At 45.7% G+C, this 13,957-nt stretch overlaps 2 protein-coding genes across 5 annotated transcripts; one reads left to right on the top strand and one right to left on the bottom strand.

Moving 5' to 3' along the window:
• The first annotated feature begins 911 nt into the window (after positions 1-911).
• Positions 912-5,444, top strand: SRSF5 (serine and arginine rich splicing factor 5). 4 transcript variants are annotated; one of them, XM_066188216.1, is made up of 8 exons: positions 914-1,044; positions 1,490-1,633; positions 1,810-1,880; positions 2,080-2,175; positions 2,522-2,591; positions 3,895-3,968; positions 4,278-4,388; positions 4,553-5,444. In XM_066188216.1, exons 2-8 carry the CDS (start codon positions 1,508-1,510, stop codon positions 4,797-4,799), a joined length of 795 nt encoding a protein of 264 aa, XP_066044313.1. In that variant the 5' UTR covers positions 914-1,044; positions 1,490-1,507; the 3' UTR covers positions 4,800-5,444. The 4 variants fall into 4 exon arrangements, with proteins under 4 accessions (XP_066044314.1, XP_066044313.1, XP_066044311.1 ...); XM_066188214.1 differs by having other exon boundaries at positions 915-1,044; positions 4,550-5,444; XM_066188215.1 differs by having other exon boundaries at positions 915-1,044; positions 1,487-1,633; positions 4,550-5,444.
• Positions 5,445-8,714: 3,270 nt separating this feature from the next.
• SLC10A1 (solute carrier family 10 member 1) lies at positions 8,715-12,521 on the bottom strand. The gene is made up of 4 exons (XM_066186982.1): positions 11,996-12,521; positions 11,071-11,281; positions 9,943-10,121; positions 8,715-8,985 (listed from the first exon to the last, which is right to left on the bottom strand). The coding sequence occupies exons 1-4, from the start codon at positions 12,397-12,399 to the stop codon at positions 8,715-8,717; spliced, it is 1,065 nt and encodes a 354-aa protein (XP_066043079.1). The 5' UTR covers positions 12,400-12,521.
• Positions 12,522-13,957: the final 1,436 nt, after the last annotated feature.

Below are 13,957 nucleotides of genomic sequence, written 5' to 3'. Positions count from 1 at the left end.
CAGTCCTATAAAGCTATGATGTCAGCGCCATCACGTGCTGCATTGTTCCAGGGAAATACATGTCAATGACTAAGCATGAAATAGGGAAATTTATCCTATGGAGGTCATTAATAACAGACCCTGGCTGTAACAAAGATGGCCCACAAAGGGAAGGGGCAGGGGGGGCGACTCAAGGCAGCATGGGACTCCAGGTGACAAGTCAGGAAAATGCTATTAAAAGGATCACACTGTAATTAACAGAATACATCAAAAGAAGCAGCCTGGTGCAGCTGTACCTGATGGCTTTTTGTGTAAAGTCAGCTGATCCAGCAGTGCACAAATGTGGCAACGAGGGTCACAGAGCTGCCACCTCTGTCTGTACTGGAAAACTAGTGGGGGTGTCTTCAACCTCCAGATGTCTTCTTCATTTCAAATACCCCTTGGGATAATCTCTTGCCTTTACTGCAACCACCTAGAAGCCAAGCAGCGATAAATTCTGCAGAGGTGAGTAAAATGGAGACAAAGCTCACCTCTCTATCTTGTCGTTACACATTTGGTTCCAAATGAGGATTTAAGCAGGAGTTCCTTATAGCTTTTCCTCCTCTCATTCTTTGCTCATCAGGAGCCACAAACGCCTGACGCAAGCCCTTGCCCGCACACAAGAGCAGCACAGCCTTTAGCCTGTTGTGTACTGGATGAGTAAAAGAGCCCCGACGGTTGTGTTTCACCCCTCAGCACAGCTTTCCCGGCCTAGCCCCCCTGGCAGCCCGGCTTGTTTACCCCTCGGCCGCCCCAACATGGCTCCCAGCTGAGGGGCGCCGGCACCGCCCCCCCCGCCCTGACCTGGGATCCCCGGGGAGGGGCGTGTCCGCCGCCTCCGCCAATCGCCGCGCGGGACGGCGCTGACGCGCGGGGCCGCCTCCATTTCGCGGTGCAGCGCCGCTGTTGCGCAGCAGTTGGAGCTGTCTGTCGCCCGAGGAGGACGCATACTCTCGACCTCCGACCGTCTGCCGCACCGCACCGCGAAACCGTCCGGCTCGGCCTGCACCGAGACCTACAGTCCAGGTTGGTAAAGCCTCCGGGGGCTTCCCCGCAGAGCGGAGCGCGGGGGAAGCGCAGCGGAGCGTGTGCGGTCCGGGGCATTTCCGCTGTGTGCCCGGCCGTCCCGCGGACCCCTGGCCGGCGTTGTCGCCGCTCCGTTCCGCTCCGTGCGCGGCGCGGCGGGGTCGGTGTCCCGGGCGGGTGCGGCGCGGCGGCCATTTTGTGGCAGAGCGATGGCGTTCGCTTTTCTTCCTCGGCTCGGCGGGGGCGGGGCAAACTGGGCGTGGAGGCAACTGGGCGGGGCCGAAGGCCAAACACCGGGCTTCTATTGGCGCGGTCTGAGGCGGTGTCCGCTCGCCGCCTTCCCATTGGCCCGTGGCGGGGGCGGGGCCGAGTGGCGCAGTGCGGCAGCGGCGGCGGGCGGTGCTGAGTCACCGGGCGGGGCCTGACGCGCCTGTCCCCGCAGCAGCGCCGCGCACACACAGCCATGAGCGGCTGCCGCGTCTTCATCGGGAGGCTGAACCCGGCCGCCAGGGAGAAGGATGTGGAGAGATTCTTCAAAGGGTATGGCCGCATCCGCGACATAGACCTGAAGAGGGGCTTCGGATTCGTGGTGAGTGCACCCCTTCTCCGTTCCCCACCCCCCGGTGCTCATTCGCGTTTGAGGTTTACGAAGTCACTTTAGAAGAAAATCCGTTAACGCGCTCATCAAGGTACAGCACATGATAAATAAGCAGCTGCTTGTTCATTGGAATGTAATTGCTGGATTTCGTTGTTTTGGTTTGGCAGGAGTTTGAGGATCCGAGGGATGCAGATGATGCTGTCTATGAATTGGATGGAAAAGAACTTTGCAGTGAGAGGTGAGGTATCCTGTTTCACGGCTATACAAGTTTAGGGATCTGAAATAAAAGTGAGTTTTAATTTGAATTGTGTTATCAGTACTGGTCAAACTATTTTGTGTTTGTTTGATTCTACTTTTTTTTCGTTCTCAGAACTGTAACTGTATGTAAAAGAAGAAATAGCTAAAAACGTGTTGTGTTATTGTTTTTGTCTTCGCAGGGTGACCATTGAGCATGCCAGAGCACGCTCAAGGGGCAGAGGCAGAGGGAGGTACTCTGACCGGTTCAGTAGCCGCCGCCCACGCAGTGACAGGAGGTACGTGCAGCTTTGAACCAGCGCAGTTTAAAAAAAGAGTGCTTTGGGCTCATCCCAGAGAATGTGAGCTGGAGTGAGCTATTTTAAGGTGTTATTTGCCTTTGAAGTAGTTGGTGTGGCAGCAGGGTAGTGAAGATTACAGAACTTCTCAGATATGCCTGTCATCCTTACGCTCCCTCCCCTAAAGTACTTAATGCCTGCCCTAGATTGCTCGGGCCATTACGTAGCTCAGGTTGTAGTAGGAGTAATGATATGCTGATACCAGTTCTTGGTACAGCCTTCGTTAATATTAGGATGGTTATATTTTGTTTACTAACAGAAACCTGAATTGTTTGTTTCAAAACAGAAACGCCCCACCTCTAAGAACAGAAAATCGCCTCATAGTGGAAAATTTGTCTTCCCGAGTCAGCTGGCAGGTTTGTTGAAACGTGATTAACTATTTTGACTTCATTTAATGGGTATGTAATGTAATGTAATTATTTTGTAAAATAATTAATTAAATTAAAGCCTGATTTATTAAAATGTTAGTGTAATTGATACGATTTTTAGTAACGTAACTTAAATATTTTGAATGAAAGCTAGTTAACGTTAATTGATAATAATAATTTATATGTTTGAGGATATATATTTATTTTTTTTCTTGTTTTTAAAATCCATTTTAACCACATATTAAACCCTTTATTTGCCAGCCTATCTGTGTCGTTGGCCTTATGACGAGGAGTGCCTGTGGGTTATCCTAATCGTTCTGTCTTGGTCACTCTTGGTCGGGCCTGGTTGACTTTCCAGTCAGCTCCTACAATGTCACTTGGCCACCTCTAGATCTGTGTTTGCCGGTCTAGACGTAATCGATGCACTCCTTAAAGTGCCACATTGCAGCGGTCCCAGAGCGTTAACGAGATCTGATTCCTAAGTTGAGAGCTGTTCTTCCTGTAACGCTTCCGAATAACGAGGTCCTGGTCGAAAAGAGTTGAAAGATTCGAAATTAGGTGGTCGTTGGAATCCTGATCGCAGTAAAGTGGTCCTTGGTGACATCAAGCATAGAGAATGTCTGGATCCATCCATAGTCTCCTGATAGGGAGGGCAGTGCGATTAATGGCTTCCATCGACTGGGTAGTGTTCGGCAAGTGGGTGGCGAAGAGCCAGTCGGGCATATGTCATGACGGTATCTCCGGTCGCTTAATGCAGTTTGCTGCTTGGCTAGCCTAGGGAAATGTTAATAAAGGTAAAGTAAACTATATTTTTAATGACATATGGGGCACAAAATAATTGGTGTTATGTAAATGTAACTTTCTATTCGTATAAGACTTGTAATGTAAATGGAGACTGAAATAGTCCAAAAAATATATGGGTAGTATTTCAAAGTCAATCCAGTATATATAAAAATGTGCTGCTTTATTTCTTTTTCTCTCTCTCTTTCTTTCTCTTTGTTATTTAATCTATAAAATCATTTTAGACTAATATTTACCATAATGTTAAGACCCTTTATTAGCATTTTGCTTAAAGCAATATGCTTTTCTCATTTATTTCGTGCCCTGATACAGATCGTGGTACAGATAATGCCATTTTGATAGAATACAAGTATGGCAGTTGCCATGTTTGTGATTTATCTAACAGCTTCTCTTTCAGTAGTCATAAGTTTCTTTTGATTGCTTTAAACTACTTTTGTATAGGTAAGCGTTAGTTTCACTTCTTTGCATAACATAAGTGGTCTTGTGTTAGGATCTCAAAGACTTCATGAGACAAGCCGGGGAAGTAACCTTTGCAGATGCACACAGACCTAAGTTAAATGAAGGGTAAGCCTATCAAGTGACCTGTAGAGTAACCTGTGTAAGTAATAACTGGGGAGGGAAGCTGGCCAGTTTTAGTGTTAGCAGCTGTTCATGTGTTAATTTAGTTACCCTTTAAAAATGCATGTGGGGAATATTTGGGAGAGGAATTTTTCATGCTTCAGTGATGACAAGGGATAATTACACTAAGCAGTGTAGGTTTTGGGGTTTTGTTCGTTAGGGTTTTTTTTCCCCCAGTGTAAATTTTGCTTGTATTGGTAACTACAACTTCTAATAGTGAGCTTTATGTTTGTTTTGTTTTTTTTTTCCCCATAGGGTGGTTGAATTTGCCTCTTACAGTGATTTAAAGAATGCTATCGAAAAGCTTTCTGGTAAAGAAATTAATGGAAGGAAAATCAAACTAATTGAAGGCAGCAAAAGGCACAGGTATGGATTTCTACTCTCTGAAATAATGCTTAAGCATTCATTGAGCAACTTTGAAGTCTGTGAGGAGGCGGCTGAGCTGGAGAGCCGTGGGTTGCCTGGTTGTGGCCAGGCCTGTGTGGTTTCGTGGCTGGCACTGACGGGCCTCTCCCTTCCCTCCTCAGTAGGTCCCGCAGCCGGTCACGGTCGCGCAGCAGGAGCTCATCCGGGTCTCGCAGCCGCTCTCGTTCCCGCAGCCGCAAGTCCTACAGCCGGTCACGCAGTAGGAGCCACAGCAAGTCGCGATCAGTTAGCAGATCTCCACTACCAAACAAGAGCCAGAAACGTGGCTCTTCCAGCAGATCCAAATCTCCATCATCCGTAGATCGGCAGAGATCTAGATCGAGGTCCAGATCTGTTGACAGTGGCAACTGAACTATAAATAACTTGCCCTGGGGGCCCTTTTTTAAACCATACTTGCTAAAACTTGTGGTAAGTATGTGACTTTCTGTGGGGAAGGGTTTGGATGGGGAGGGGGGAGGGAAGGGAGAATTTGTAGATGTGGACCATGGTGGGAAGGGTTATTGACTAATTGTATTAAATGTTTTTTGATAACCCTTTTCTTGCTCACAATTTTTGTGAATGTCTGAGGTGTATAGTTTGTGTATATTGGCAGAGCTCTTTATAACTAAAGCAGACAAATTTTTTTGTACTGTAAAGTCATCTGAACACTTAATTCTCAGTACATTCAACTGTGAATAGCAACTCAAAAACATTAGTTTAATATCTCAAGACTAACAGCTGTAGGCATCTAAGAGCTCTATATGTGCTGTACATAAAGCTTTATTTCAGAGGGTATTTTTTTGTGCTTTTGAGACATTGTTTCAGCTATAGATCAGCAGATTAAGTGCTGATCGGTACTGGTAATAAAACTTTATTTTAAAATATTTTCATTTGCTATAACTTGCACTACACTAAGAAAATGCCCATTTCACTGCCCTGTGGTAATAATATTCTATAAAGCACTCTTATTTCTTGATACCTAAGACTGAAATAGTTCAAATAAAGTATAAAGAAACATTTCTGCTTCTAGTTTGTTTATTGGTGTTAATAAAGTGGTTGTGACTGTTAAAATGTTTTTTTTGAGACGGAGCTGTGGCAAAGTGGTAACTCTTCTGGGCAGGGGTGAGAATTAGCATCCTTTTAAATACATGGTGTGATGTCCTTGGATGTCTCTGTGTTCCGAAATAAGAACATGGATAGTCAGGCTGTCACAGTTCATAGCAAAAAGTGGAGTGGATGAGTCACTTAGCTTTTAATCACTTGGGATAGTGAGTGTGGAATGTTAAAGACAGATGTAGTCAGCATACTTCATTAGTGTATTTGTGCATGTTCGTATGAGAACACTGACGTGTAGATAAACCCTTTTTGTAAATGTTAGTCCTCATTCTGGGGGAAGAGGGATTTTTAAGTCAGCGTGTGGGAGTAATGCAGCAGTAGTACCCTGAAGTTCTGTGTGCGGGTGTTTGTGCCTTCCAGTGGCAGCAGTCCTCTGCAATCCCTGTATTTCTCAAGCCTTCACCCACAAGAGAATGAAGGAATTTCATTTTTAAAATATAAGAAAACGCATTAAAGTGCTTTACAGAACTGTTGTAGTAGTCTGTGGAAACCTTTAAAAACATCTTTGTAGCCCAGGCTGGGATTTGGATAGATCGTAGGAAGTACAGGGTGGTTCCTCTCGGAGCAAGGTCTGGCCTTGTGGGACGTCAGGCGTTTGGCCTGCTGCCCTTTCTCCCTGCTGCTGCAGAGTTCTTGGCTGCCAAGCTAAGGAAGGAAGAGGAGCTGTTGTACTGTGTGGGTCTGTCTGTTGAGGTGGCAGTGTATTGGGCTGCCAGGCACTCCTGAGAGCAGGCATTGAGAGGGGGTAGGATCCACAGTTACCTGGATTGTTGCCAGTCACCTTTGGGGAATGGGAGGCTTCATTCTTAGAGCCTTAGTGGTGCAGATGCTGGATCACCCCAAGAGGTGTGGAGCCTCTTGGGCCTCTAACTTGGAGGGGTAAAGGCATCATTCGCACTTATCAGGGTGGAGGGTCAGCTGTGTTGAGATCTTGAGTCAGTTGATCTACTAACTTGGATAATGATGGGCATCTGTCCAAATGGGACTTGGCTTCAACTGGAACCCAGGTGGCTGAAGGCACTTAATGTGATGAAAGGGATCATAGTCTTATCTCAGGCTGAATGTGAAGTATTGTCTGCTCTATAAATAATCCTTCTGAATTCTGTTTCTAGACCACACCGTTTACTTGTCTTGGAAGCAGCATGAGTGTTTTCCCTGGGGAGTTGGCTGTTGTAATGATGGGCTTCCTGTTAAACTCCCAGGCTTTTCAGTATGGAGGCTTATCTTGATTTCTGGCCAGAAATTACTAAGTGTAGGTTCTTGCTACAAACCTGTTTATTCAATTAAGATGAACTACTTTGGGTTACAAGGCATAGTCTGGACATTGGAGATGTCGATGCCAGTCTTTCCTGGTATAGTGTGTGTAGTGTGACCATACCTAGGTGGTGTCTAGAACAGGTGTGGTGAGTTCACAGCTACAAAAGAAGGCACATTTAAGGTTCATGTGGTTATGGAGGTACAGCTTGCTGGGCCCAAACTCGGCATACAAAGGCAGTTTGTGTAGCCACGATCATGGTTTGTGTGGCCTCTTCTGTGGGGGATCAGTGGTACTGCATGGTCCCTGTTGGAAGTTGGGAGAAACCAACAGCCCATGGGCTGCTTGGCTCTGCATTGGATCTCACTGGCTTCTGCATGGAGAGACTTTCACAGCTCATCCTGGGTCTGGCAGAGAAATTATGTTAATCTGCAGTGATGTCATCAGGATCTGCTTCCATTATGTGCCAGCAGGACGGTTACAGGTAAGTGAAATTAAGAATGGGAACTGATGTAGGCAGTGATTTTCTTACAGGTAAAAGTGAGACAGTCGACTTGGCACGTTTTTCAGCTGTCCCAAACGGTTGTCACAACGACTTTGAAGTCGCTGAAAGTCTCCTTTCTGGGTTGACAGAGTGAGGCATAGTTTGGAGCAAGATCTTCGGGGAATAACGGTGGGGGTACAGATGGCTCTGTGGCTGCTGTGAAATAAGTCTGACAGAACAGCTGGAGACCTATGAGTTGGCAGCAGAAGGTAGAGCTTGGAAGGTTGGTTTAGAAACTGCTGCAGAATCCATGTATTTTCCTGATTTTCCACTGTTTCTGCAATGTCTTGACACTGATTTCATTTCTTGATTGCTTAACGTTGTTCACACCTGCAGAGATAATTTTTGCTGCATCTGAAGAAAGAAAAATGTGAGAATAGGTAATTCTGAAACCAGGTTAGGGAAAGATTGTGACAGCTACAACTAGGATTACTGGGTCATTTAAAACAATAGGAAGGATATTGGGATTCCTGCCAAAGTCTGAAGCCATTTTGTTTCCCGTCATTTATGACCTGGAGGTTGGAATACAACCCTTTTGTTACAGTAGTCTTGCCAGCACCTGTATGTCTGTTTCCAGTATCAACTGCTTTGCTCTGAACACACACCCAAGGATCCAAATGAGTGTGGGTTTTTTGCCTCCCATTAAGTTATCCTCCAGCATAGCTGTAAGATGTGGTAAAGTGATCCTGAAGCAGCTCTGTAGCAGCTACTCTTGCTGCATCTCCCTCAAAACAGTGGAGAAGAGCTGGACTGGCAGCATCAGAGGGGTGGTGGGTAAAGGATCTCATTCAGCAGTGCATCCTTCAGCCATCTGTGTAGTCAGCTGAGCTTTGGAATTAGAGACCTGCTGGAGTTGGAGGAGTCTATTTCACATCTATACCAATATTGCATATATTTTAAAACGAAGTTTCAATCTCTTTATGTACTTTTTTAGCAAAAGATCCAAATGTTTCCTTCCTTTGGGTGCAGTATTTGGCAGTTGTGTCCTCTCAGGAAATCACTGAACAGCTTGAAGCAAAGCTGGGATTTGTTGCATTAAAGAATATGTAATGTTTTTGTGTTGTTTTAGCCACACACAAACACCCCTGTCCTTTGCATGTGCTTAGTGCAAATCATGACCTTTGCAGGGTGTCCACTGTGGCTTAAAGCACCAGACTGAGAAAACCTGAGCACTGATAGTTTTGATAGTATGTAGCTGTATGAAACATCCTGCTGATGCAAGAAGTCCATTGAATTTCTAAGGTTACCTCTGAGTTACCTCTGAGTTACCTCTAAGTTACCTCTGAACTTTTGACTCTGATTTGAATGTAACGTGTTGGGTATGTAATCCCTAGTGAAAGAGCAATGGATTCTGCTTTTATAAAGCAGCAGTTCATTGGTAGTTATATTGTAAGCTTGTATGGCTTAGTGTGGAAAATACAAGAAAAAGGAGCAAGGGTGTACTTGCCATTGGCTTGTTTATTCTGTCATGGATACGAAAGACCAGGATAAGCAGAAATCCTTCTCCAAGCTGGAACAGCAGGTAGAGTAGTGGGAAGAAGTACAGGGGGCCAATGATCTCTGGGGCGAAGGCGACCTTGAGGATAGCTGAGCAAAGCTGTATATTCTGGCAGCCAGTTTCCATGCACACTGTCCGCCTGCACCTGAAGGAGAAAAAGTTAATAGATCACAGATTTATCACAGATTTAAATTGCTTTCAAACAACTGAAACAGAACCCTGCCCACCTTGCCTGTGGCTAAAACTGCTCTGTCAGGAACAATACTGCAATCCCTAGAAGGTTTTGCCTCCTGCTCCCTTCACAATGGGCAGAGACAGATCATGTTACAAATGTGACCTTTGTCCATAATGGTATTGGAGGCCTTGTGTCCTGCTCTGGACTCTGCAACTTCCTGCAAGGAAGTAATCTCCTGAGGTTGTAAGAGCCCAATATATGAAGGTATAAAATAGGACTAGCAGGATTCCTACCTGGCTTAGGTAGGATGAGGAAAAAAGGAAGAGCAGGTTTTATATGCCAAGTTTTCATTCTTAATTCCTGGGGCTGCAGGTGAGAATGCACTGACTGGTTTGGGGTAGTAATCAGCTGGGAAATAATTGTGTCACTTGGGGTTTGAGCTCTGTTGGTATTTCTCAGTTTTTTGGTTGTGTTTTTTTTTTTTTTTTTTTTTTTTTTTTCCCAGTGCTACTAATTCTTTTCCCCTAGCTTCATTACCAAGAGCAGAGGTTGGAGAGGTTGGTAATAAATTTAGCAGGTCACTACTGACCTTAAGCCAAAACCATCCATCTACTTGTTCAGTGAAGCTTCCATGATGATCAAGTGCCTGTGCCAAAAAACTTGCTTAGCTATTCCTCCCTGCTCAGCTAACGCAAGCAGAGGTTAGTCATTTCCCTTCCCACTCAAGGTATGGGAGTCACTGGCTTGGGACCAGCTTATACAGTGCCTGGTTGTATTCCTAGGTCCTATTTTGGGTGAATGGGGTCAGTGTTCTACAGCAGTATGTTCCTAAAATCCATGTTGTCACCATTGCTTTGCAAAGCAGATCTGCCATACCTTTCTGTTCCTGATGAGAGGGAGAGGGGAGGAAGGTGTGGAAGAACATACCGGTCATCAAGCTTGAAGGCTGCAGAGACAGTGTAGCCCAGCAGGAATCCAGTAAGGGGCATTAAGGCAGAACTCCCCAGGAGAGATGGTGAGAAGACAACCATGATACAGCTTCCCATATTGGCCACAGATAGAACAATTATAGCAGCAGATGACAGTAGAAGCATAATGATTCCTACCTACAATAAAAGTGATTGAGATGTGGGCAAGAGAGAAATCCCCAGCAAAATGTGCCTCAGCTGTCAGAAGCAGCTGTACCAGTTCTGTCATCATGTGAAGTACACAGAGGGCATAAGTGCCTTTCATGGACATAAATGTTATCTGTTGTCAACAAGAGACCATCCTGGACTATTACCAAGAGAGACCTTAAATAACCAAATACCAATACTTTCTAGTCTGTATGCAAAATGACTGGTCTTGCTGCACAACCTGCTTGTTTCCCAGGCATTGCTACTTGTCTCTGTCCAGGTCCCTTTGTGGCTCTAGTCCACCCCAAGCAGGTGCTGAGGAAATAACTTTACTCATAGGCAGAGCCTAGCAGAGTTCAGTGGTGTATGTGGTTGTCTGGATTTCTGTTTTGCTGTTTAAATGCCTGATGTATAAAGGAGGTGGAGATGTGATTCCAGGCATTAGTGGGCACTTGGTGATACAGTGGCTTCTGTTGGATAGGTATCTCAATGACTTAAGCAGCAATTTTGTGATTTGATTTTTGCCTTGTGCTAGACCTCTGAGAACAGTGGGGTGGTTTTAATTTATTTTGGGATAGTTATTGTTTGGTTGGTTGGTTTTTATCTGGGTTCTGCCTTGGTTGCAGCAGTAGTTGGGGGACAGTTCCTATGAGGTTTATTAGTACTGATAAAGCAGAAAAACGCCAAAGTCAAAACTGAAGCAAAAGGAGAGCAATGTAAGAAGCTGACTACAAAACATCTGCCTGGAAAAGATGGAGGACTTCTCCTTGTGCAAATATTTTAACCACTAAAGTGGTGAAGTGGTTGTCTTGGGCTCTATCCTCAACCCTTTCATTGATTTGTGGCATGTCTTAAAGAAGTTAGTATGTCAGTGATTCTATTTTTGAGAGTTTCCTCAAGGCCCTTGATTGAAAGGTAACTAGCAGAGGATACTTCTTACCTTGGTGATAAGGCCAGTGTACTGTGGTTTCTTCTCATTCAAGATGATGCCGATGGCACAGGGGATTAGCATCAGCACCAGGGAGGTGATTATTCCTTTGTAAGGTACCTTGCCCTCCAAATCAGTCTCATATAGTCCTCCCGAGTAAAGGAACAGCAGCAGTGGCATTAATCCAATTGCCAGGACCATGGAGCACGCAGTCATTACAGCACTGAGATGAAGAAAGGACCCCTCAGTAGAAGAACAATTTTTTTTTTTTAAAATGGAGCTTGCTAATCTGATTACTTGCCTGGACAGATGATTTTAATATAAGACTTTACCTCGCTTTTTCCCAACTTGTCACTGAGATCTCCTGAACACCACTGTCAGATTGTAGAAGGATGTGATATGAATGGAGAAGGGAGAAGACTCAAGTTTCGTACATGCTGAGAAAGGGTACATACCCATGACAAGGGTACAGTTTGCATTTCAGAAACTCACAAGTGAGAGGAATAGTAATACTTTGTATTTTTGTGCTGGATCTCGTTTTATCAGTAGAGTTTGTTGGAGGGTGGTGTTCTGCTAGTTCAACATTTCTCACTGATACAGCCTCTTTGGCAGCATGATCAGTTTACACAGAACTGTGTGGATAGGTACACCATGTATATATGCTGTCTGTGCTGCTACATGGACATGAAAAAGTGTTCCTGCATCCATGACATCAAGAGCAGCATGCCAATGATTCAGAGAAAGGGACAAAGTCCCATTGTAAAACAGGGGCAAAGTAACTTATTGAACAATACAGGTGCTTTAAAAATGTTTTGGACTTGGTATTTCAGTCTTTGTCCAGCTTCTTGGGGCCTCCTAATGTTGATTAAACTAGTTTCCAAACCAGTCATATAACTAGATTGGCCTGGACAACGAACAGGTACATAGTTTTCCTTACCTGAGGTTCCTGTCCCCTCTCAGTGCCAGGCTAAAGATGTTGGAGAGGTTTCCCCCTGGGCAGCAGCCACAGATGAGGATGGCCAGGGATTCTGAGGTGCCCAGCTGGAAGAGCTTGCCCAATATGAATGCTGTCAAGGGCATGATGCTGTACTGAGTCATTATGGCTACTGCCACACCTTTAGGTCTCCTGAGGTGAGTTGTGATCTTGGCTATCTCCATTGTACATCCCAAAGACACCATGATGACGAGGAGGACCACGATGAGGATTACGTTCAGGGCTGTGTCTGTAGCCTGCTGTCCAAATGCAAAGGGTGGTGCCAGACTGGTCAGGAAGGTGCTGCTCTGTGTGCAACCTGGGCTCCAAAGTTCTGGGCTATCAAAAGCTCCCTTGGTTTTGTTCATCCTGCTGAGGAGTTAAGAGGTCCCTTCTTCTCTAAGTGGCTGGGAAGGTGAGGGAAGGATTGATTCAAAAGTCCAAATAACATTAAATGAATGCAAGGAAAACATGAGCTTTTTTTTCAGGATGCCACTCTTACCCTTCAGCAGCTGTTGAAACAGAGATCTGCGTTTAGAGCAATCAGCTGTGAACCCCATTCATTTTGGAAATATCCTGTGCAGTTTATGTATCTTCTGCTCTGGTCCTCCACTTCTTCCAGCATCCACCCTCACAATGAGACAGCTGGTGAGAGCAAGAGAGAGACAGCTCAAGGTGGGTAGAGAAGACAGGTACAGATGAGCACTTCATACAAAGGAAAATGAACCAGAGCTCCTCTTATTCACAAGATACTGCTGAGGCCAATACTTGAAAACATGATGCATCCAGGGTACTTTGTTTTTAATGAGATTATAAAATTATTATTATTCTTCTGGCCACAAATAAAGCTTTTGATAGCAAGGTCTAGGAAGACATTACTATGTGGATGAGTAATTTCTCTGATAAACTCTTGGGGGCCTTCATGTCTCTTTTCCTGACATGTTAAGTCTGATACTGTCTAGAATTTTTTTTGGTTGCATATAGGAATTAATTCTCCAGGCCTCACCAACACTGAAAATATTATTTGGTCCTTGGTGCTGAGGGAGGGTTCTGCATGGTAGGTACCTCAGCTGACCTCTGCAGTGCAAGGGGCTAGGGTCAGTGCTGCATTCAGGACTTGGGGTGTTCTGCATTGTGATCCAGCCGGGGCTGCAGACATCACACAAATTCTCCAAGCAAAGCCAAATAGGCAGCTGATACCCACCCCAGACTGGCACCTGCCGTGTGCTTTCAGTACAGGGCTGCATGGCAAGACATGCACTCAGTGCTCTGGTGGGCAGGGAAGCAGGGCCTGGGCAGCTGGTGCTGGGGCAGGAAGCACCTGGAAAGGTGGTTGATCCTCCAGCTTCTGCGAGGGAGACTGCTGCTCATCCCGCCACTGCTCCCTGTCCCTAGCTGTAACAGGGGATGTGCTTCCCTACGCTTGCCATGCTGGGGAAAGGCACGTTACCTGCCTTGCCCTCAGGTGCCATACTTCCTGACCCCTCGGCAGGTTTTGCCTTCATTTAAAGCATTTATTGCCTTCAGATTGACCTGAGCCAACCCCTAGGCCAAGGCAGGGACTCCAGAAACAGACAGAGCTGAGCAGGTTAAACTAGAGCAAAATGGCTGCAGTTACCTTAGCGCCAGTGGATGTGGCCGGAGGGAGCTTTGGCAGATCACCCGCTGCTCCGTCCTTTCCTGGCTGAGCTTGGTGAGCGACAGTACTCTTCAGTCCTCCTGCTTCAAGAAAATCCCCCTTGGTAAAATCCTCTCCTCTGCTTGCAGGTTATAAAGCCTGGGTCTAAAAGAGCCTCACAGATAGGGAAGTTGTTATTTGGTAGTTGTATTAATAGGACTGGGGAAGGGATTTTAACCGCGGAGGGTTGCTGCCGTGTGGCTGAGCTCTAATTCCTTTGCTGAAGGGTATTATGATGCTGCTGTAGC

This window comes from Chamaea fasciata, unplaced genomic scaffold (genome assembly GCF_029207755.1).
Source record: "Chamaea fasciata isolate MVZ Bird 193981 ecotype frontalis unplaced genomic scaffold, bChaFas1.0.hap1 SCAF_7, whole genome shotgun sequence".
NCBI lineage: Eukaryota > Metazoa > Chordata > Aves > Passeriformes > Sylviidae > Chamaea > Chamaea fasciata.
Note: the sequence above shows the minus strand (reverse complement) of the source record. Positions and strands in the feature narration are given on the sequence as shown.